At 37.8% G+C, this 23,875-nt stretch overlaps 1 protein-coding gene across 1 annotated transcript; it reads left to right on the top strand.

Annotated features, from left to right (window-relative positions):
• Positions 1 to 512: 512 nt before the first annotated feature.
• TSNAX (translin associated factor X) lies at positions 513 to 22,027 on the top strand (the record flags this gene model as incomplete). Its single annotated transcript, XM_081997361.1, has 5 exons — positions 513 to 608; positions 3,660 to 3,774; positions 5,448 to 5,578; positions 19,848 to 19,975; positions 21,653 to 22,027. The coding sequence occupies exons 1-5, from the start codon at positions 593 to 595 to the stop codon at positions 22,025 to 22,027; spliced, it is 765 nt and encodes a 254-aa protein (XP_081853487.1). The 5' UTR covers positions 513 to 592.
• Positions 22,028 to 23,875: the final 1,848 nt, after the last annotated feature.

Below are 23,875 nucleotides of genomic sequence, written 5' to 3' on the forward strand. Positions count from 1 at the left end.
CTGAAGGCTCATGGCATAAATAATTACAGTAATGAAAAACTCATAGTTTTAGTGACCCCTGCCAAGCTGAATATTTAAAATAATTAAAAAAAAAAGAAGGGAAGAAAAAAAAAGGTCTAATTCTGCTGTAGGCCCTTGCTCACACAAGGATTTCCATGCAGCCATTCCCTTACAGAAAGGAAACATAAAAGGGTGTGAAGACCTTACCAAGGTAAAGAAAAAAAAAGACTTGGGATCCTGCCAATCCTACCACACTCATCCATTGAAATTGGTAGGACTTTTTTCTAATTTGTACCAGGAATGTGGAAGAAGTAGCATGCTAATGATAATGCAACTGGTGCCATCAGTTGGTAATAAGGTTCATCCAGTTACCTTATTCTATCCTGTAAAATAAGGCTACAGTCAGGAATGCTCTGAAGATAGCATTCTGATGCTGCTTATGCTCTGGAAAAATTACTTTGTAGTTAAATATATTTTTTGTGTGTATCTTCTATTACTAGGATCAGGTGGGTTCAGAAAACGAAAGCATGACAATTTTCCACATGGTCAAAGAAGAGAGGAAAAAGAGAATGTTAATCCATCTTCAGCTGTGATGACATCTTTTAAATGTAAGTAAGCATTTGGAAAGGCAGATTATAAAAATAGGTGATATAGAAGTTTCTAGGAAATTACTAGTATTTAATGATGGAATAAACCGGCTTTCTCTGGGGGAGAAACTTGAAACTAGTTAGACTCACACTTCATACATTTAGAGCTTGGTGTTTTGCTTTTTGTGCAATAAAGTCCTGAGAGTGGAATTTCACATAGCTCCAGCTGACTCATGACTTGCTCCCTTTTACATCCTATTTGCTGCTCCTCCTCCCCACCCAGCTTGTGCTGAACTTGATGCTAAGCAAACTGCTAGTGTTCAACCAGACAAAAGGTGACTGGGCCCTTTGGTGGCAGAAAACTGTAAGATCTGCAGAGGTGTAATGCACAATCTGAGCCATGGGGACAAGAGGAGGAGATGGCTACCTTTGGGGAGACTAAGAAGGCTCTTACCTGTTGACTTTAGCTCTGGTACATAGATGACTAAACTACTTCAATGTAAGTCCGGATGCATTGATTTGCAAGTTGGTAGCTGTTTATACATGCACTTTTTAAAAATAAGAGTTTAGCTAACTAACATAGACCTGTATGTAGGCACTTAGTTTAAGTGCCTTTTAAAAATCAGCTTGTATTTCGGTTTCTTTAAATACGCAAGTGTAAAGTTCCCTCCAACCAAATTGTTTTTTAATGGGATTTTGCACATAGCCAGATTTGAGCTTTCTTATTAGGCAAGCCCTAATAAGGCAAAGTTGAGCTTCAGAAATGAGAAGCCTTGACAGAAGAAAGAAGCAAATGAGATACGGGGAACAGATTAATTTTTGGTGTAAAATTTTGCCCATGCCACCTATTTTTTCTAAAACTAAGGAGGGTGAAGAAGTAAGAGCTGGATGGTTGTTATAGATGGTCACTTCAACATCATATAATTTCCTTGCTTTCTTTAAAACAGGTATTTCTTTTTTTCTGTGTAAGTCAGCTTGGCAGATGATTAACTTTGACCCCTGAACTTTTGTATTGAATAAAGTACATACACTCGTGCTTGAATTGAGTAGTGCAACCATTCTTTCAAGTTTAATTTTTCACCCTTAATCATACCATTTTATTATAAGGTTGCTATTAATTCAAAATCAAAACATCTGTTTCCCTCCTTTTCCATGAGACCCAGTGAGCAGTGTTTGTCTAATTTCAGAAAGGAGGTAAGGGACACGGTTTATTGAGCTTCTCAAAGATCCACTCTTTGTATTGCACCAGTGCTTATAAGTCCCAGACGGAGACGCTGGTGGTCCTTGTGTCCATGTCAGGCACAAGCATTAAGAAAAGGTGTGCTCCAGATGGCTTATAATTGAGCAAGCTGTGTAAGGTGAACCAGAGTGGCGCACTGTTTCTATGTATGTTGCCTGAATCTAAGCAACTTAAATGTGTGAAATTAAATGGTTATACACATTTTGCTCTTCTTCATCTCTTTGGAAGAATGTTGTACTTGAATTGACATAGTTATTTGTTGGCACCAAAGATTTCTAAAAAATCAATGAGAAATTTTCTTCTGTAATAGTAATTAATAAAAACCTGAGGGTTTACACTTTTTCTGCTTAATACAGTTTAACTATGACAGCTCAGTGATAAAGAGAGTGGATGGTATCTTGGTTTGTAAGGTTAAGATTTATTAAGTGTCATTTTTAATGGTCTAATTCTGTACTGCCAAAATCAATAGAGTCTGCATCTTTGCTTTCAGTGGTAGATTAAAGTGGAAAAACTGTGCAGGAAAGGGCTGTGTGGTCTCGATGTGTTAGCCTGGAGAACCCCATGAGTTCTAGTCCTTTGCAATTTTAGGCAACAGTAGGTTTTCTTGCATCCTTTTAGGCTAAAGATTACTGTATTTGTCTGTGTTTTACTTCAGGGCACAAAACACTTTCTAGTATTCCCTAACAGGTTTAAAATTTAATGCAGGAGTCTAAAAGCCACAACTGTCCAGAGGAGATTGGGGGCATTACTAATATTGTAGATCTTTAGAATAGTGAATTTCTTGGTAGATGGTATTTGTAAATGGTCATTTGAAATGTCATATATGGCATCTTACGAAGGAAAGTACTGGTCACCCTCCCTCAAGTTCCTGTCACTATGATATGAGGGAGAATTTCTTCTCGATGCTAATTCAGTGGTGGACTTGACTCTCAGAATTTGGAAAAGACACACCAATCAGACATGTGAAAGGTTTAAAATATGAGTAGGAGCACTGGTGACTTATTTTAGAGTTTCAGAAGAAGATTGGGGAAAACAGAACAAAATAAGAGTAACCAAGTTTTTATCAAGGTGAAGAGAAATACAGTTATTTTTGTAGCTTCATCTACACTTTGCTTGCCAGCAAACTGCTATGCTTTTCTAAAGGATATTCACTTGTCAGACCCTTTAAAAATGTAACCTCTTAGCTTATTTTCACCATCTTCTCACACAGACACTTTAACACCTCAGACAGTTATGCAGGAAATGTGTTAGATTTCTTATAAGTATCTATTAATGGTTTATTTAGTGGAATATTGGTCTATAAAATGTTAACGGTATCTGTGAAACATTCATAATGTTTGACTGTGATAACGAGATACACATCCTCTCATCGTTGTGTTCATTGTAGTTAGAGAGAATTTACAGCAGTAAGTTAGAAATGTTATTTTAAGTAATTGGTCTTGCTTTGCTTTGGTACTTCTAGTTCTTAGGGATATTACAATACTTGACTTTTTGCCAAGTCTAGCTGGGATGTGAAATGCAGCCTTTCTTTTTACTAAGTGGTACATTTTTAATGTTATATGTGCCTTGGTCAAATGCCCTTTTTTGTTTGTTTTGGAGACTGGTGAATCTTATTTACTAATGATTGTAGGCTTTTGTGTTTTTTCATTTATCTTGCTGAATTTGGGTGAAATTTTAATTCAGTTTCCTGAACGACAGCATTGCAGAATAGATTTTACTAGTTAAAACAAGTATTTTACCTTAAAATTGTTTGGTCTGCCTGCTCTCTGCTCTTCCCCTACCCTGTATACATGTGATAACCATGCTTGTTACTGTAACGATTGACTCTGCAGCATTTCAGCTGGAGCTTGACACCAGGCATGATAAATATGAACGGCTTGTGAAGCTCAGTCGTGATATAACTATCGAAAGCAAAAGAATAATATTTCTGCTCCACAGGTTTACCAGGTGAGTCACGTTGAGCATGGAAGTGTTCATAGAAACCTATAAGCTGCCTTGCAGTATTTTCTGTATTTGTGATTACTAGCTGCAATATTCTGTTGAGAGGAATTTAATTAACTTCCCATAAACATCCTTTAGGGTGGATGTGAGCTAATGAATGCATATTCCAGTTAGAGAATTAAAAGATGCTGGTTCAGGTTTATCAGCTGATTTTATTGACATATTAAACAGGATCAGAGTAGTAGAGTATAAAAGCAGATGAGAGCTTTCCAGATTTCAGCAAGCTGGGAGAGAAGAGCATGCACCCTTCCTTCAGGTTAGTTGCCTCTGCAGTTATGTCACCATTTTTTGCAGCCCCACCCTAGGTCATCAATGTATAGAGGAGGTGACTTGGCTTCTGTTTACTTCAATACGTACTGCAACCTAAGAGGCTTTTGTGTGAAGTTTTGAGCTTCTACATGTTTTGTGTTCTTACGAGCCTTCAAGCAATCTTTACAAGCCACAGACAAACTAGGAGAGTAACAGGAAAATTTGAAGCTTTGCATAGCCTGTTATGTAAAATGTTTACTGTATGTGCCAAACATTGGTCTTAGGTGTAATACTTATAACAGCTCTCCCTGTTCCTTCTCCCAAATTTGTTTTTATTACCAATCAATGCGTTTCTGCTGTAGTAATAACTGTTTATAGTTACCATAATAGTAACAGTTATAAATAGGGATTAAAAGTTGTCCTCTTTTTAACTTGGTTTTCTTCTGCAAAGATGCATTGTGATAATTCTAGTAACTGCTACAGCCTTGACTGTAAATAGCTACTCCCACTGCAGGGGCTAGATATGCTGGGAATTGGTAGAGGAAAGAACAACAACAAAAAACCCCTCCTCTTTACTCCAAATTTTAGGTTCCTGTTTTGTAAGATATTCCTCATTTTGTGAGAGTGTAAGCTTTTCATGCTGTTTTTTTATTTCCTTATCCTTTGCTTTTCGGTGCTATTGTGGCTTTATTTTCAGAAATCTGTTTGCTTTTAAATGTATTATTGAGACCAGTCTATCAGTAGTTCCTTAAATAGACTCTAAACTAATATATGATATAGATTATTTGGGGGTGGAGGAGGGGGAAGTTTAAAGGAAATTAGATAAACTAAACTTTAAATGCCAAGCATATATTGTGGTTGTGAATCAGATATTTCAGCTGTTCCTGAATAGCACAGTTCAGATTACTTCCTAAAAAAAAAAAACAACACATGTAGAAGTAGATCATGTATTGTATTTTGTAATACTGCAATGTATTGTAAAATATTGTTTGTGGTTTGTTTTTTTTTTTAAAGAGGTTGAAGGACTTCTGTAAATACTGCTAGTTTTCCAGTATACTTTTTTGAAGCCTTTTCATGTGTTTCTCATTGTTCTTACTTAAGCAATAGTTTCAATTCTAGTCTGGAATAGACATCATGCTACCACGACTGTGTTTGGCTGGTTGATTATTTTCATGGTAAGAAGCTACAGAATTTCAGAATCTGCGGTAGGTAACAATGAAAGTCAAAGTGTTTCTCATTCTGATATTGGCTTTGCTTTTTCCTGAAGCCATTGAAAATGTATTAGTTAGTAAAAGAAAATGTGTAATATTTTTTAACTGTTTGCTCATCTTCTGAAAGCTGCTCTTTCAGTTTCTGTTTTATGATGGCAGTGCTCCCAATGGGGAAGAAATACTAAATGAATCTGAAGTCAAGCTAGATGCTGTCCGACGGAAGATTAAGCAGGTTGCACAAGAACTGATTGGAGAAGACATGTATCAGTTCCACAGAGCTATATCTCCAGGTAAATTATTTTAAAATGGGGAAAGTACGGTATTTTGCACTAAGCTCAGTTGCTTTTTATGTAGCAGTGGTTCCTCTTCATGCTGCAGGTCTGAATTTGTCACATTTCTATGGTTATAAATCAGGACTCAGATTAATCTTTGTTGTTAGCAAAGTTAGCTCTGGTATTAGAGAGGCTATTGCCCTACAGTCATTTTATCATTGCAGTTAAATGAAGATTTAAATGGGAGACTACAACTGGAAAAATGTGGACCCTGACCTAACCTGAAGTTGGCAGTAGTTCTAATGAATGTACTGCCTGGTCCTCTCTGACTGAGAGGAGTATGTGCAACACGCTCATTTACTCCACCTGAAGGGTTATAATTTCTGGGAGGAAAGTGGGAGTGACTATCTTGTGAAATGATCCCATTTTGAGTTGATAAAGTTCATGAATTAAAATCCTTGGATTAGCATTTTCTTCCTTCTGAAGACTTAGAATGTGCTTCTGCCTTACAAGCATTAAATCAGAGTTTTTATCTGTTTCAATTACATCTTTTTCTGCTCCTCTCTGTAAATAGCAGTCTCTACTAACATCTTTGAGATACTAAGTCCCAGTGCTTTCATGACTCTTGCTGTCAAATCATATTTCTCTGCTGGATCATTGCTGACAATCTGAATCTTACCTAAAATTGTTATGCCTTGTTTGTGGCAACACACGAGTAAAATATGTAACTGCTTCTTTGACATCTTGGTCATGGTATGAAAGTGTCTTGTGTTTATCAGTCTTGTTCTAAACATATTGGAATCCTGTATATCTTTCCTTGTTCAGGCAAGACTTCTTCAGCTGAGGAGAGCTGAAGATTTGCCCTGAATGATTTAACTGTTTAAAAATGTCCATAGGATTCATTTGACAAACTAGCAGCTAATAGGTCTATGTAATTTACAAGACAAACAGTGCACAGGTTAAAAGTCTTACACGAACTTAAGTTTGTTAAGAGTGAGTCAACTCTTAGGTGAAAGCTCAGTTTGGCACTTCTGAACCAGGAGGAGCTTGCCATGCTAGTCTTTAATGGCTCTACTTCAATTCCACAGTCGCCTTACCAGTGGTGCATTGGATTGTTCCAATTAAATGTAAGTAGTTATTCTTAGAAGAGCCACGTATACCCTCTGTGTGTCTTGCTGCTATTTATAGATTAGTACTGTAATGAGGCAATGAAAAGAGAGAATTCAAAACTCCGGCAATACAGATGATCTCGAACTGTGAACTATACTAGTCCAAGTATAAGTATTTTGAAATGCTGAAAATGTGTTTGGATTTTCATTTTATGTGCTGCTTATAAAAGCTGAAAATCCTTGCATTCGGTCTTATGAACAAAAACTTTTGAAAGCTTCTTTGAGACTTGTAAACCTTGCCTGAATAACCCATGAACAGTGTAGTCCTGTGTAACTCACCTGATGCTATGTACAGAGCAACAGGATTGTTGCTACCTCAGGAATCTTTGTGAAACCTCATGATACAAGCGATCAGCCTTGCTGTTTGAACAAAGTTGTTACAGAGTAACCAGTTACTGTGCATCAGCTGCTTCACCTGAATTCTCTTAATTTTTTTAGTGTGTGGCTTTGTGTGGGTAAATTCAGAGGCATACCTACCTCTATTTTTACTGAGGGGCAGCTTGCCTGGAATTAGCTTGCATTCATCTCAGATGTAATAGAGTACACCTACATAACAGACATATGAAAACTTACCATGTGGAACTTCTGTGTGTACCCATGTCTTACAAAGCAAGTGAGCAAACCTCATGCTACATTTCTACTTCCATATTCTCTTCTCTTCTCTGAGTGGAAAAAAACCCCTACTTGTTTTGGTTTTTAAAAAAACCATGTTTTCCAATCTGAAAAGTTAGATTTTTATATGAAAGATATATAAACTTAAGATAGCCATAGCAATGAAAATAAAGAAATTAATGAAAAAATTTCTGTTCAGGTTTGCTTTGCATATTTGGTAAGTATTCATACACAGTCACCTACACTGATTCTCCTGCATAATCAATTTCTGGCTTGCATAAAGACATCTGTTAATATTAAAATAGACCTGAATAAACTCTTTAGAAAACAACTAAAAATACGCTATCAGAAACAATTCAGCATTTTTAAAACTTTCCCCCAGTATTTTAAATGTCAGCCTCTTAAAACGACTAAGATGTATTTGTCCATTGCAGATCAGGCCAAATTACTATAGACCTCTAGTAGAGGAAGTTAGAGGCCTGCTGCATGTGTCTGATGACTCAATGCCTCCACAGCTACAAAGCTTTTAGAACACAATTGACTATTTCAGTTGGAAGGGACCTGCAGCCATCATCTAGTCCAACTGCCTGACCAATTCAGGGCTGACCAAGTTGAAGAATGTTAAGGGCATTGTCCAAATGCCTCTTAAACACTGACAGGATTGGGACATCGACCACCTCTCTAGGAAGCCTGTTCCACTGTTTGACCAGCCTCTCAGTAAAGAAATGCTTCCTAATGTCCAGTCTGAACCTCCCCTGGTGCAGCATTGAACAATTCCCACGTGTCCTGTTACTGGATACCAGGGAGAAGATACCAGCACCTCCCTTTCCATGTCACCTCTTCAGAAAGCTGTAGAGAGCAATGAGGTTGTCCCTCAGCCTCTTTTTCTCCAATCTAGGGAAGCCCAAAGTCCTTAGCCAGCTCACCATGGAACATTCCCTCCAGTGAAAACCAGCTTTGTTGCCCTCCTCTGGATGCATTCAGCGACCTTCACATTCCTTCTTAAACTGTGGGGCCCAGAACTGCAATGTATCCAACAGCACATCCCTAACATTTGCATGGGACTTAGAGTGAGATTGTCATAGAATTAAAGAATTTTTTTACTACAGTCTCTTAAGACGACTTAAGAGAATGAATCTTACTGACCTCTCTAGGTTAAAAAAAAGACAGGTCGGCAAAGAGGTATTAGTACACTAAATAATAAGGGGGAGGAGAAGTAGACTCTGCTGTCCATCTTTCCAGCAATCAGGTGTGCAGTCTCTCAAACAAATAACTGAACTTTGTGGTTTTGTGGACAGAACTAAAAGAGAGAAATACACAGCCCCCCATTGCATTTCTGGAGTTAGAACTGGGAATGGCTGTTCTTTTACCTTTTTCCTCTCTTCAAGTGACATGAGTAAGTGGCAAGTTTCTGGAATCTCATTAGTTGTATAATACAGCCTGGCCCTGAGATCTCCCCATTGTTTCTGTAATTAGGTAGTTCTTGCCTCATTAAGAAGACTATATAAAATCCAACGGAAATAAGTTGCCTTCATTCCATTTCTGTAGGTCATCCACAGCATCTACTTAAATTCTAGCTCTTCTACATGATGCTCCTCTGTGAGGGGAGTTTGTGCCAGCTGGTGTCCATTGTACATGTTTTGTAAGGGCATGTGTTAGAATATACGTGTTTGTCACTGGGAAGACAGGGAATGCTTTTAGGCGTTGTTTGAATGAGCTTGCGTGTATGAGAAGTATGAGATGCAAACTTTTAGCCAGAGCTTTACTCTTACCTTGTTCGTTAAATCCTCTGCTCTCCAGGTAGTCATTGGGATGGCAAAAAAAGGAATATGCAGGTTTAAAGACTTGTAGGTCTTGATTGTGCTGAAGCTAGGATCAAGGAGGTGTCAGAGATGTGAAGATGCTTGATGTCAGGATTATGAAGCTGAGATAGAAAACCAAGAGAGAGAAGAATGATGGGACAGTTAGATAAAGAGCAACTATGAGAGGAAGTGCTTTATTCCCTCTGCTCCTCACTGTTTATGAAGAACTGTAACTGAGAGGGAGGCAGTGATAAGAGTTAAGAATGTTGCTTTTGGTTTTGTTTTGAAGTCTGGTGTTCTTTAATTGTTGCTTTGCTTTTTTTACAGTGGAAAAAGCTTGCATGCCTTTTTGAAAATAAATCTAGCTAGGAAAAGTGCTAGATCTTTTGTCTTTATGTATTTCCTAGAGCTGTAAGTCTTGACCTTCCTTTCACCTAGTTTTCAATTCTGATTTTGTATTTTAAAGAAATTCTGGAGAACTAGTTAAAAAGCTTTTAATGAACAATAACATTGCCATTAAACTGCTTTTTTCTTAAAAAAAGAATAAAGAAACGCCTATGTCCCATATCTCCAAAGCAGCATGTCCAATTAACCTCAAACTTCCTAAAAATATTCTCCTTTGTCTTGAAACCAAACATGAAACATCCTCCTGTTCCCCACCCTACCTCTCACAGAAAGAGTAATAGGGATCAAAACTGGGCTTATAGTGGAAACCATTGTAGCAGCCTTAACTGGGGAATCATGACTGTCTGCATAATAAAACTGCCTAATACATATTTTATTCAGTATAATAACTGTTAGCCTATAAATAGAACAGCGTTATGAGTATAATGCTTGGGAATATTGTTTGCCAGTTGTAATTGTTAAATGCTTTTTTTGGGGTTACTCCAAGCAGTTGTTCTTTTGACTTGAAGATAAAACAATTCTGGCAGAGCACTAAAGGAGTTTCATGCATTCCCTCATTAAGAATAGTGCTAATGGCACGCAGGACATTTCCCCAAAGGACACTTGCATGAGCTCAAACACTGAGTATAGCACTAATTGAACAACAACAAAAACTGATGACTGTTTTCTACACGTTTCTTAGCAGTACAGATTGTCCCAGGGGATGATTAAACAAGCAAACAAAGAGATACTGAAATAATGAAGTCTTTTTTTTTTTTTAATGTAGAGGTCTTCATTTGTTATGTTAGAATGTTCTGCTTTGTTGATATTTTTAAAGCTTTGCTATTTGTAATATAGAATTCCCGGTCCTTTGCCCCACTTTGCAGTGTATACCGTATATATCCTGTGAGGAAATGTCTACTGTTTCTTTAAAATTGTTGTGAGACGTTGTGCAAGAAAAAGACTGAAAAAGATTGTGTGAATTTATGAAGGGGAGGAAAAAATATTTCAGGTTTTCATATACATATATGTCTGTGTGTTTGGGCATTTATATATATTTAACTCTAAAATGCTACTGAAAATAGCAATAATATACAGGAAAGACCTGTACAAGCCTTACAGACAAGAAAGAGGGTGTGCTGCAAAGGTTTTATGGAATTATTCTAAGCATGTTCTAAATCTACTCTGCATAAATGCAAAACTTGTGTAACACGGGGAAACTTAACAGATGTGTGATAGGTTGGCATTGTGTGGGATTGAATGGAGTACCTTTTTAACATGATTTTGTTAAATGAAACTCCAGCTATTTGAAGACTTACTCATTTTTTTGTCTCTTAACAATAAGGGCGTGTGAGAGAATTGTAAGGCTTTTCAGGTGTTAAGCTATTTTCTATAGGGCAGCTTGACTGAAAAACTCTTGGAGTGATAATTTTAACTACGTGTTGATGTTTTTACAATGAGGTCATAAGATTCTGCTAGGAGCAAGTATAGGTGTGGTATTATCTTCGCAGCTGATAGCTGTACATAAGACAAAATATGGAATGAGGAACCCGTAATTCTTCTGGGGCTTCTTCAGTAGTGTGGGTAGAGTGATGATAGTAGATGCAACTAGAGCATTGTTGGCTGACCTTTCTGTTTGCTGTGTGCCTGTGCTAGCAGCAGTGGTGAGTGGAGTGCTGTGCACAGAGAAGCTCATTAGCTCTTTATCATGTCTGCACTTGCTCTCAATAGGATTAGATGACAAGGCTGTAAAATGTCAGCACCTTGTCAAAACTATTGCTCTGTGACTGCTTCTGCTGATGATGATGTGGCAAATTCTGTGTAAAAGTTCAGCATTGACGCAGTCTAACACATAATTTATCTTGTGCAGGCACTATTTGTGTTCTGAGAGAATGATATAATGGAACTTATTTCTGTCTCCTGCCTTATGCCATTTAGAATCACTTTAGGCGTGTAGTCATACTGCAACAAACTGCATTGCTGGATTGGACAAAGTCAGTTAAGTCTGCATGGATGAAAAGGAAATACTTTCATTGTGCTAGAATACTGTATTTAAACTGCAGTATGTAGGACCACAAGACACGATGGCTGTAAGAAATGCTATGGAAATGAGTTAGGTCCATCAAGCAGGCCAGATTTAGATTACTGATTATTTAGGTAATACTGTGTTTTTGGTATTGTATGAAGGATTCTGATTAGAACACAAACTAAAGGAACTATCCAGGTAATGATTTCTGTTACCTGGTTTTTTTTCTTCACTTTTTCACTCATAATATGGAGAGAACATCTCATACTCGGAACTGTGCTAGCTAACTTTGTATTTGTAAACACTTATGTATTTCTGAAGTAATACCAAAGTAAAGAACTATTCTGCACATCAGGAACGGTAGAAGGACTTTTTTTTTTCTTCTGAAGAAAGTTTAAAAACTTTAATAAAAATAGGTGGCATATTTAATAGTAGGTTGGCAGTACAAAGGAAAAGCTTTTTACTGCATGAGGAAGGTATCATGAATTGTAAACATCTCACCCAGGAAAAAACTTGAATACACCTAAAACTTGAAAAGAAAGCTATCCATGAAGGAAGCAATCAGATTTCTGCAAGATGGTGGGAAACCATAATAACACAGGAACAGGATGTAACTGAAGAATTAAAGTTCATCTCTTTGCTGTTGTGGGTGAGAGGTAAAATGCCAGAAATGGAAACAAAGTTTCCTGATTATACTGGAAAATTAACGGAATTTGCAGTGAATAAGCTAATATTTATCAGATCTAATTTTGTTAATTTCTTTGTTACTCTGTTTTGTTTTTTCTCTCTTTCTCTGATGTTCTCAGATCACCAAATGTGCCAACAACTTTGTCAAACTGATTTTCTTCACCCTGCAAGTTGCTTATTGAAACTTGATACCTTCAGCTTGTTGCATTTTACTACCCTTTGATTATTTCTGGTTCATGCCTTTTTTCCTAGGTTCTTCCAGGGAAGGTGAAAAATCAGCAACTGCAAAGTCTCTCACTCTTTACTTTCTGCTGCAGGGTTTGTATGTCCATGCACAAAAATTTAAAACAAACCTGGGAAAATGAGTGTGAATTCAGGCATGACCAAGCAGGGCATGCACTATGTGAGCATTGGTTATCAGCTAATCCCAATGAGCCATTGAGTTCAGTGTAAGACATAAATTCAGCAGGAGCCGTTGAGGGCAGTGTAAGTCTGTAAGGGAAGCTATATACAGTCTTTTAAAGATGCATGCTGTGGATCAGGCCAAACAAAGATTGTCCTTTCCTAGTTCTAACTGAAGACCTGACTGTCCTAAAGTCCTGCAGTGTTATTATGGCAAATATTGCAGTTATTTACATGACAATCTGAAACTAGTGATGTTGTTTGTCTTTTAATTCAGTTTCGTAGCTAGAAAATGGAGGAGACCTTGTGCTCTGGCTCAGGAATTTTTTTCGACCCTGCAGCTGTTAACATCTGTCATTCACAGACCAGAGCTCTGCAGCCTTTACAGGAACCAAGTGCAGGTGGAACATGAGAGAAGACCAAGAAAAATCTTATGAACTTTTCTTGTTTGTTAGTTTAAAATCACACAACAGAATGTGTCATAGAGAAACTCCATTCCAGGAAACAACTGGTACAGCGCATCATGATTAGGTTTTTGTTTTTATAGAATCATAGAATAGTTTGGGTTGGAAAGGACCTTTTAAGGTCATCTAGTCCAACCACCCTGCAATGAGCAGGGACAGCTTCAACTAGATCAGGTTGCTCAGAGCCCTGTCCCACCTGACTTTGAGTGTTTCCGGGGGTGGACCACCTATCTGAGCAACCTGTGCCACTGGTTCACCACACTCGTTGTGAAACATTTCTTCCTTATATCTACTCTGAGACTTCCGCAGTCATGTGGTGAGAAATAGGGGTTGGTGAGTGGTGATGTACACCTTTTTGCCATCTCACCAGATCTATATTTATGAGGGTAAATGGCCACCATTGGTACTTCTGACGTGATAGTGAGTTGGGGCCGTTGTGTGGAAACAGCATCATCTTGAGGAGTACTTTCACTGGGATTTGAACTGAAGAAGCTGTGTTGTGTTAGGTGCTCTTCCTTCTTTGATCATTGAAAATCCTGACTGAGTCAGAGCTTTGTTTCTCTGGTATCTTGAATACTTGCCCTCAATGCTGTTAGGAGTGTAAAATTTGCCATCTAACTGAGTGACTTTTAAAACTCTATATCAATTGTCAAGGCAATTGGAAGTAGTCAAAGAGATCAGGAAGACTACTAGTCACAGCAATAGTTTGGGGTGTTTTTAAGAACTCATGTAGAACATTGGCTGCTACAAAAACCCCACCCTTCAGAACAAAAAACTTGGTAACAGAAGTAACCATGGTACTCCATGTTACTAACCATGCTCCTTCAAGTAGGAGCAAAATGAAAACTTGTGAGTTTCTCATCCACGATGAGTCATCTGAAAAAAACTAGCATTTGTCATATGAACATGTGTTTCTAATAACAATAACAAAAAGGCTCAACTAAACTGTTCTCTGCAATGAGAGATTAAAATACTCTTTGCAGCTTTCTGCAGGGTTTTTGTGCCTGTTTGGGGAAATAATTTAACTCTCACAGGCACCTGTGCCTATTAAAAAGGGAACTTATGTTTGTTTCTGTAATTATTGGGAAAACAGACTAATCTTGGGATTAGCTTTTCCCTAGAGTTGGTGTGTATTCAACTGTAAACAAAATGCAAACAATATTAATGCTTCAGTATCTGAAACACATCAACTCATGCAGATGGAAGGGAACAGAACTTCTTGGTGGTCATAGATGTGTCAAGTAGCAATTGACTACTCAACAAAGCAGTCAGGGCTTAATACAATAAATTTGCATCAATTTAATTATTGATATAATAGTAAACCAGTTTATTACATCGAGCAGTGATTTGCCTATACGTACTTTATTTATATTCCATTAGTAATCAGTTCAAGATTATTTAAAATAGCATATTTACATCTGGGTTTGTACTGATTACTAAAGTAGTTTCAAAACTGGATTGATAAAATGGGGCAGTTTGTTTATGTGGATGTGGACTTAGTTGTGTTTTTTGTCTCCCCAGTTCCGTTAACAATTCAAAGGCTACTCATAGCCCTACCTGCCATAATGACTCAGCTTTTGAAGTATCACTCAGTGAATAGAAACAGATATACTTCCCCCTGCCCCCCCCCCCCCCCCCCCCCCCCAGTTTGTAAGCTTTATGGACATCTGTTCTAGTGCTTTCATTTGTATTTGTTAGTTAGTCCCATTTTATAAAATCCATCCCTGAGTGGAATTGCTCTTTTCAGCCATTTTCACAACAGGATGACCAGAGCATGCCTGTCTCTGATGATAGCTGGCTTTATGCTCTTTTGGTGTACTGTTATAAACTTAACCTTTGACTTCACACTCACAATCAACAAAGCAGTTGGATTGTTTCACAGGCTTGGGTTAATTACTGAAGTTTTTATCACTTGTGTGTGGAAAGAGACCTGTGAATCTAAGGAATCATTGCCAAGTCTGCAGAGAACTTAAATGGAGAAGACTGAGGTGTGAATTGTCAGTTTCATCTTAATAGGAGGCTGTCTCTGAAGCAAAATTATTTAATTTGCATATTAATACTTTTGAATTTATTGCTTGTACTTGTTTCAGTTGATGTACCTGGTTAGTTATTTGCTTGCTTCACCAGTTCTCCCCTTTGTTGATCAGTATGCTTATAGAAGTGGGTTCTTTAAGTACCATCCTCCCCATATTCTGCAGAACTTAGTAATAAGGACTCTCCAGTTTAACTTTGGTTTTTCTGTTTGGGATTTCCACAAGAATATGACTGCTTTTTTTTCTGGGTTGTGTCAGGGTTTTTTGGGTTTGTGGGGTGTTTGTTTGTTTGGGGTTTTTTGGGTTTGGTTGGTTGGTTTCTGTTTGTTTTTGTTTTTTTTAACAAGAATGTAACTTGACAGCCTAAACATGATGATAAGATAGAGCTGTAGCTGTGCTGTTTTGAATTTGTAATGAATTTGCAAGTGGGTAGTTTCACATGACTCTCCCTGTAAATAATGTGCCCCACCCTTCATACAGTGATCCTGGAAGAAACTTGCTGCGTGTATTTTCCTACCATCTTTCTAGTGGCTGCTCTTGGCCTGTGATTCCTGCAGCACAGTTTAGGGGAGGAGCTGGGTAAGAGAACGCAGGCTGTCACCTGCTTCTGTCCTAACCATGGGCATGGGCTGCTCCGTGAACAGAAAGATACAGAGAAAGAGGAAAGAAAGAGAATGAAAGGATAGAAGGAAAATGAGTTTGAGAAGAAATAGGGAGAGGAGAAGCTTATTTGTGAAGATGGCAGGTAGCACTGGTGTTGCTAACCTTAAGAACTGAGAGGCATGAAAACCATTTTAACCCATTTTTAAACTGTTGAACAGATATTTAAAGGAGGAAATGAAGTACACAAAATTTTAGGAATACTGTCACCTGTTGTTTGACTGTCATTCTGGGTTAAAACTTCCATGGATGCGTGCATGTACATCTTGTGTGGAATTAGATTTTGTTTACCCTAAGCTGACTCCTGCAATTAAGGAACTTTTATTCTTTACTCTTTTTTTAGGTAGAACTATCTTTTCCTACTCCTTATGCATTCATTTGACTCTTGGATTGAGTGCTCGAATGACTTGGTTTTTTGAGGAAACCTGATTTCTTGCTAAGTTTCTTAGAGAAACTGCTTAACAGTTCTTTCTCAGAGCTTGCATATGTAGATAAGGATAAACATCTTAAATATCAGCTGATACAGCTGGCAAAAAAATGCACAAACTTTCAAGCACAAGATCTCCTTTATAGATAATATGTGCTCAGAAGATACCTCAGTGTAACTTTCTGGTTCTTATGTAGAAAATAAAATTTCAAAATATAGAAGGAAACTATTGGGTCACTGTAACTTGTCACTAGTACAAGCTATTTATATAGAGTAAATGTAATAAAATATCAAAATCCTTAAGCATTTTGTTACCTTACAACTATAACTTTAAGAAGTCTAGTGGAAGTAATACAGTGCTTTTAATTGTGATTTTTGAACTGTGTACTAGGAAAAAAACCTCCTACTTAAAAGGCAGTCTTACAAACTATTCCATTGCTGGCAGCTCAATCCATAAATAAGCCAATTTTGGAATAAATCCAAAACGAGCAAAAGTGGAAAGGTATTGTTGGATGGTGTAATGAAATGGGATGGGGTTTTTCACCTTGGGGATTATTTGCTGAAAATAGCGGATGTCCTACCATTAAGCTAAAACATAACATGTTTAAACATCCTTCTACCTGCACATGGAAACACCTTATTTAAAGGTCTTAGGTCATTGAAGTGTCATGTTGTAGCTACTCCTGGAAGAAGGACTTTAAAAAGAAAAAAAAAAAGGCAAATACAAAAATTTTTTGCAAAGTAGTTGTTACCAGGATTTGTTACCAGTCTATTTGTAAAGGTAACAACTTTAAATGAGGGTTTGTAAGACTTACTTGTAAATAGTGGGAAATAGATTCTCTAATTGTGAAAAGATGACAGTAAATGACAAACCAGACTGTGTGTGCAACATTCACATGATGGCGTTATACAAGGAGGAGTGAGGAACGTGTCAGCTAGGGTGAGATGGCGGGAAGAAGTAAAAAGTGTGTGTGTATACATACATAAAAGTATGACTATATAACAAAATACATAACAATAAGTAAATGGAAGATCCAAACTCTTATTCTGGAAAAGGACAAAATGTGTGTGGAGAAGTAATAAAGTGGAGTGAGCTGAAACTGGAAGTTATGACTGATTGAGAAAACTGTTCACCAAAAAGTTTCAGACCTGATCTCTCTGAGAACTTGAGAAGGTGCCAAGTTGATTCTTCATATGTGACAGTTTTCTCCACAGATAGCAGAGAGAGATTCTCACAAATGTTGTCATGTTGAGTGCTGCTGTATCTGGTAGCCTACAGTTTATCCACAGAAAAAGCCAAAATTTCATAATGAATTACTGACCATAATACGTCAGAGGGTAAGTCAGTAAAACAATGGGTGACGAAATCTATCTACCGCAACTTCTGAAGTTACTTATCTTAGAAGATCCCAAGTAGCTTTTATCTAGTATTCTTCTATTACTTGTGCCCAGAATGCTTTACCTGAATTCAGTTGATTAAATTATTATATTTAATAGGCCTTGCAGCTCCCTGCATGTGTTCTGATTTGTGAACAGCAGTGCTGAGTGTGGTTTTGGTTGATGGATGTTTATTCTGCTTTTCCCACTGCTGCTGTACAGAAGCATAAAGGGTGCAAGCTGAATTGCCTGTCTGAATTGCCTCCGCTCACCTTGCAAATACATATCTAAAAGGAAAAAACGCAGGTCACTTATCAAGCTTTTGTGACTGTAACGTGGAAAGCCTTCTACAATTGAATTTTCCCTTGAGGTTACCTCTTGTTTTTTCGGGAGCATTTCCACCCACATCTGTTATTCAAATCTATGTTCTCTTCTTTTTGATTTAGACTTTTTCTTTGATCCAGATGAAGACTAAATTTGCTGCTTTCTGCATAACACTATAGTCTGAGGTCCTGGCCCTGTAGAGGTCAGCTGAGGATTTTAAGATTGTTCTAATGAAACCAGGGTTCTACTTCTGGTACCCTTGGGTACCTCTGCATTTTCTCACTTTACACACTGGCAAAACTATTGTCTAATCCTGGCTTTCTTGCAGTGTGATATGACAGTGTCACCTCTTTGCTTCTCTTGAAGTGAAACCATCCCCCTAAAATGGCTCAGAATGGCTCTACTAGGAACCATCTGTGTCATGTTAGTCTGTTCCTTTAACGTCCTCCTTTGGCACTTTCTTTGTCCATAGGTCAGGTACACACATGCACTGATTTTGTCTTCAAACGTTTTTTTAGCTTAGTCTTGCTGTGGGTGTTTGTTTCAGGTTTGTTTCTGCTTTTTTTACACCGACAGTGCCAACTTCATCTTTCTGCTTATGAGCTTTTCCCACATGCGTTCCCCAAATCTTCCCTGTCTGCACATAGGGGAGAACTGACAGAACCTCTGAAATTGCTGTCTGAACATTCAAGCTCTTTTTTAGATCTCACCTTTGCTATAATGTATACAGAAAATCACCATCTGCTATGTAGGTAGTGAGAGGTAATTGTGGCAGGTGGCTGCAGATGGCATACAAATCTGGCACAAGCTACATTTGTTATCCTATCTTTTATTTCCTTGCCTGCACAGCAACTCCCTTTGTCCCCCTGCATGGCTTGTTTTTAGTGTGTAAGTTTTTTTGGACAGAGCTGTTGTTCAGAATATTCCTCTTGTCGGACATCACAGCCCTGTCTGGTTAATTTTTTTAAATTATTTAATTTTTGATCTGGAGTGATTTGTAACAACAGATGCTTTGTCCTGAACATGAATTTCACCTAACCTGCATATTTCAAGGAGCCTGTTAACTAATTCCCACAAAACAGAGAAGTGGCAAATTCAGTTTTATACAAGTATCTACTGTTGCTAAGAAGATGAAACAAAGGAAACTTTTTTTTTTGTAGGTGAGCTGCCTTGCTTTTGATTTATCTGCAGTCTTTTTCTCTGCATTATATCCTGTGTCTTTGTGAACTCATGAAATAGTAATCTGCACTCTGCAACATACAAATGCCATATTTTAAAAGCTTATAGAATGGTTTGGGTTGGAAGGGACCTTTAAAGGCCACCTAGTCAAAACCCCCTGCATTGATACCAGGGGTTGCCCCAACCCAGGTGCAGGACCCTGCACTTGGCCTTGTTGAACCTCATGAGGTTCACATGGGCCCATTCCTCAAGCTTCTCCAGGTCCCTCTGGATGGCATCCTGTCCCTCAGGTGTGTTGACTGCACCACTCAGCTTGGTGTCATCTGCAAACTTTCTGAGGGTGCACTCTATTCCACTGTCTGTGTCATTGATGAAGATATTAAAGAGTACCGGTCCCAATATGGACCCCTGAGGGACATTATGGTGAGCTCCTGTTCAGGATGTTTCTGAGAGCAACAAGATGCTTTATATTGATACTAAAGAAGGTTCTGAAAAATGGTGTTGGAGTAAAACTTGGAAAATGTTTATCTGCTGTGTTCTTAGTCTGGTTTTTGTACTTCAGAAGCATACTATGTTAGGTTATGTTTCAATGTTATTTCTGTATTATCTTAGTTTTCACTTTTTGCTAGTAACCTTAAAATAGTCTCACTTAAAGATTTATTAAAAGAAGAAATAATTGTGAGCATGGATCATAGCTAGAAAGTTTGAATCATTAGTTTAATTATTCTGCTATTTTTGCAGGACTTCAAGAGTATGTTGAAGCAGTCTCATTTCAGTATTTTATCAAAACACGATCTTTGATTAGTGTTGAAGAGATCAACAAACAACTAATATTTACAGCGGAAGACAGAGAAGAAACAACAAACGTGGTAAAAGTTTTTCTTTTCTCATGTGACAAACATCTTTCTGGTATGGAAATGCAATAAGTCAGCTTAGTCACATTTTTGGCATCTGATTAAATAAGGCCAGTTAGTGGAATGGTATTAGATATACATGTGGGCTTTGACTCACTTGTTCAAAACATGCTTTTTATTCTGAAGAGTTGTAAACTAAATTGGTGGGATACAAGTGTATAAATTTCACATCCTTTTTATTCAGTACAAACTGAACTACTTCTGGTAGGGGAAAAGATCCAGGTAGTGTAATACTAGCAAACAAATGTAGAGGAGGGATTTTTAATGTCTGGGACTGCCTGTAAATCCTACTGCTGTATAGTGATGTAGCAGAAGTTGGGGGACACAAACGAATCCAAAGCAGGATGAACTCCATGAATGAAATCTTACTGAACTAGTCACAGGAGGCACTGAATTCAGCTTCTGCTAAAATGCACTGCATATGTCTTAGCTTGGTCATTTGTAACTTTCCTGGAGTTGATCTTGATGCTTCCCCTCAGAGGACAAGCTTGTGTCCCGTCATACCTTAGCCCTAATACCGTATCTGCTGTTTCTTGACTTACCCATACTCCTACCCTGCCCTAAATAGTTTGTCTCTGTGCAAGAAGTTCTACTGCCACCAACCACAGTAAACTGGGTACAGGTTGATTGTTGACAGGGAACAAAAGGTGATTTTGTAGTCATGTACAGAAATGCACATGCAGTGCATGTGCAATGTACAGTAATGCACAGCACTACTGCTTTAGGTGAATTCCTGAGTTTGCTTATATTGAAGAGATTCTGCTGTAAAGCGCTTCTTATTCTTTCTTCATTCTCTTGGTAAGATATTTGCAAAGAAACCAAGTTTTTAGCTTAACTTCATTCGTTCTTACCAGAGGCAAACCCATTGTGGCACACTTGTTTTAACAAACTGAAGTTGTTAACCCCTGTATACACACCTCTGACCAGAGCTACCAGTTTGGGAATAGCATGTTATGGGAACAAGGGAACAGCAAGAAACCTGCATTGTCTCCCAAGTTACCAATATTTTGGCAATAAAAAGTATCAGAAACTTGCATATAGGAGCAAACCTGTAACTTTGTGATGAGTTTTCTTCGTGAAGTAGTGTTTTAGCTATTTTAATGAGTTCTGATGATATAAAACAGACCTGAGAACTGTATCTATCAGCTTTTTGTAGAAAATGTATTTTGAAATTCAAGATACTATTACAAAATTATATGATTTGTTTTCATAATGCAGACTTTTTGATTCTTGATTGCTTTGGTAGCTTTTGCTAGACCATTTAGGGAAAATTTCAACCTATTAGGCTGAGATCTGTCAGCCAAAAAAAAAAAAAGCAACTGCAAATAAATGTTGCTACAAAGACGTGATAATTCTGTTTGCAAATAGAGATGATAGAAGCAGGATATGTTTATCATGCTTGCTAGAACGGGAAATCACATCTCAAGTGGAAATGATGCTTTCATACCTCCTGGTATGCTGGAAGGAGATAAGTACTTCTGAAATCAGACTGTGTGGAAGTGCCATGCAATTTAATTTTCCAGAATGTTTTTAATTAGCCATTATGTTAGATAAGTTAGTGTGTATTTGAACCATTATAAACTGCTTTTTTCATAGTTCTCTGTACTGGACTTTGTTCTGTTCTGTCCTCAGACCTCCAATTCCCATGATAAACAACCACACACTTGGAGCCTGAAGGTAACACCTGTAGATTACCTGCTGGGAGTGGCTGATCTGACTGGAGAGCTGATGCGGTTGTGCATCAGCAGTGTTGGAAATGGTGACATAGACACACCCTTTGAACTGAGCCAGTTCTTACGTCAGATTTATGATGGTTTTACTTTCATTGGCAACACTGGACCTTACGAAGTATCTAAGAAGCTGTATACCTTGAAACAGAGTCTGGCAAAAGTAGAGAATGCGTGCTATACGTTAAAAGTTCGGGGATCTGAAATCCCAAAGCACATGCTGGCTGATGTGTTCTCCACCAAAACGGAACTGATTGACCAGGAGGAGGGCCTTTCTTAAAATAAGGAGACTGTTGCGACTCAGAAGGGAAGAGGACATAGAGAAAGTTTTTTAGTTATGGTTTGTGGGGTTTTGACCCTTCTCAAAGCTTTTTAGGTAGAGACATTTTTAGTTTTATCTATGAGAAGATTGTTTGCAGTGGTAATTTGTAACCAAAAATACTTTTTATGATGTGCAAGAGAACAAATGTTTGACTTTGTCCTCTCTGTATGGAATTTCCTGTATTGCTTTATTGTATCTTCCTTCAGAATGACCAAAATTTCCACTGCGCTCTACACCAGTGACTGTCAGTTGTGTGAGTCACCTCAAACTGTTGTGGTTGCCGTTATCAGGTTTTTGGCAAGCCCAGGAGTGGGGAAAAAAAATGGTTAGGTACTGTTATTTAGCATTGTCTATAGGTTTCTGCTGACCTCTATTTTCTGAGTATTTGGGTTCTGTACTCGTGTCATACCTAAAACAATGCACCTATGTATGTGTAAGTTCATCCCTGGACTTGAAACTGAGATGGTCTCAGAGGTGCCACGTAATTTAACTTTTCTCTGATTAATGCCTTTGAGCATGAAACTGAAGCTAAGTCAACTTTTCAGCAATTGATAATGAAGCTAATTATACCAGGTAAATACTACTATGCACTTAGTATTTTGGCGCTCTGTTTAAATTGAGCTTTGTTCAAGTTAACACTGGTACTTCACAGTTTTGACATGAGCCAGAAAATCTTAAAAAAAAAAAAAAAAAAATTTGTGGAATGTATTGGTTTACATTTTTTTGTAATACAGTTTAATGCAGAATCTGGCATCTTTCTGTTTGTAGACAAAAGCAGAAGATCTACCGAGTATGTTTAACATAAATAATTTGGTGTTAGGACAAGCAGTTTTTGGCCAGAAAAAATGCAGAGTGGAGCTGGAAGTCTATTCTCTATTGTTTTGCTGCCCTGAGGACCTCCAGTGGGGTTGAACTGGTACAAGTGAAAAAGGGCTGGCCAAGCTTTAAATATCTGTTAGCAGGAACTATATCATGTGCATGTTCCTATGGAAAGGAAATTGCAAACAGAAATAAGGCAGACATTCTGACTTCCACATTTATCTTTGAGGTGGGTATGTCACCACTGGCAAAAAATCAGGGCTTTCTGCCTGTGTCTGAAGTTATGAAAGTCTGATAATGTACATTATGCTAAAGGAAAACAGATAAAACAACATGATCTTTAGACTCCAGGAAATAAGCCTCCCAACTGCAATTGAAAATACTGCATGTTTTTTATTTCCACTTCCATATGCTGTGATACTGCCAATATTTTTCCCATGAGCATGTCCTGAGTAGCTGGGATTATCTGATACATGGATAGGAGTGGGTAAATACATTTCTGTCACATTTTTCCATTGTTTCCACATAAAGCAATATGTGGTGGGTTGAACAAGGAGTGGCTTTTTTCCTATTGTTTAATACTATTTTTTACAATAAATTCTGAAAAGCAGTCACTGCCTGTACATTGGTCCTTTTGCCCGTTGGTCCCAGTGGGTAAATAATGGTGTGAGTTTCCCTCCATTCCTATATTCATACTTTGAGGGGCACTTTCTAATCTTGAACCTCTTTTCTCTTTCTCCCTAACTTTATTCTGTGAAGTCTAAAAGCTAGTTAGAATAGAAACTGCATGTGATCCTGTTGAATGAAAAGAAATGCAAAGGATTCAGATGGCAAAGGTTTATCACTGGAATAAATCTTCAATGGTACACACATTTTTACATTTCTCCTTGTTCTTTCTCTGCTTTTTTTCTGATGGGAGGAGGGGAAAGAAAGGAGAAGGATACTGCTTAATAAGGAACGTTTTTTTTGTTTGTTCATCCCCCCACC

The sequence above is a fragment of the Phaethon aethereus genome (genome assembly GCF_964289735.1).
Source record: "Phaethon aethereus genome assembly, chromosome: 3".
In the NCBI taxonomy this organism is placed as follows: Eukaryota; Metazoa; Chordata; class Aves; order Phaethontiformes; family Phaethontidae; genus Phaethon; species Phaethon aethereus.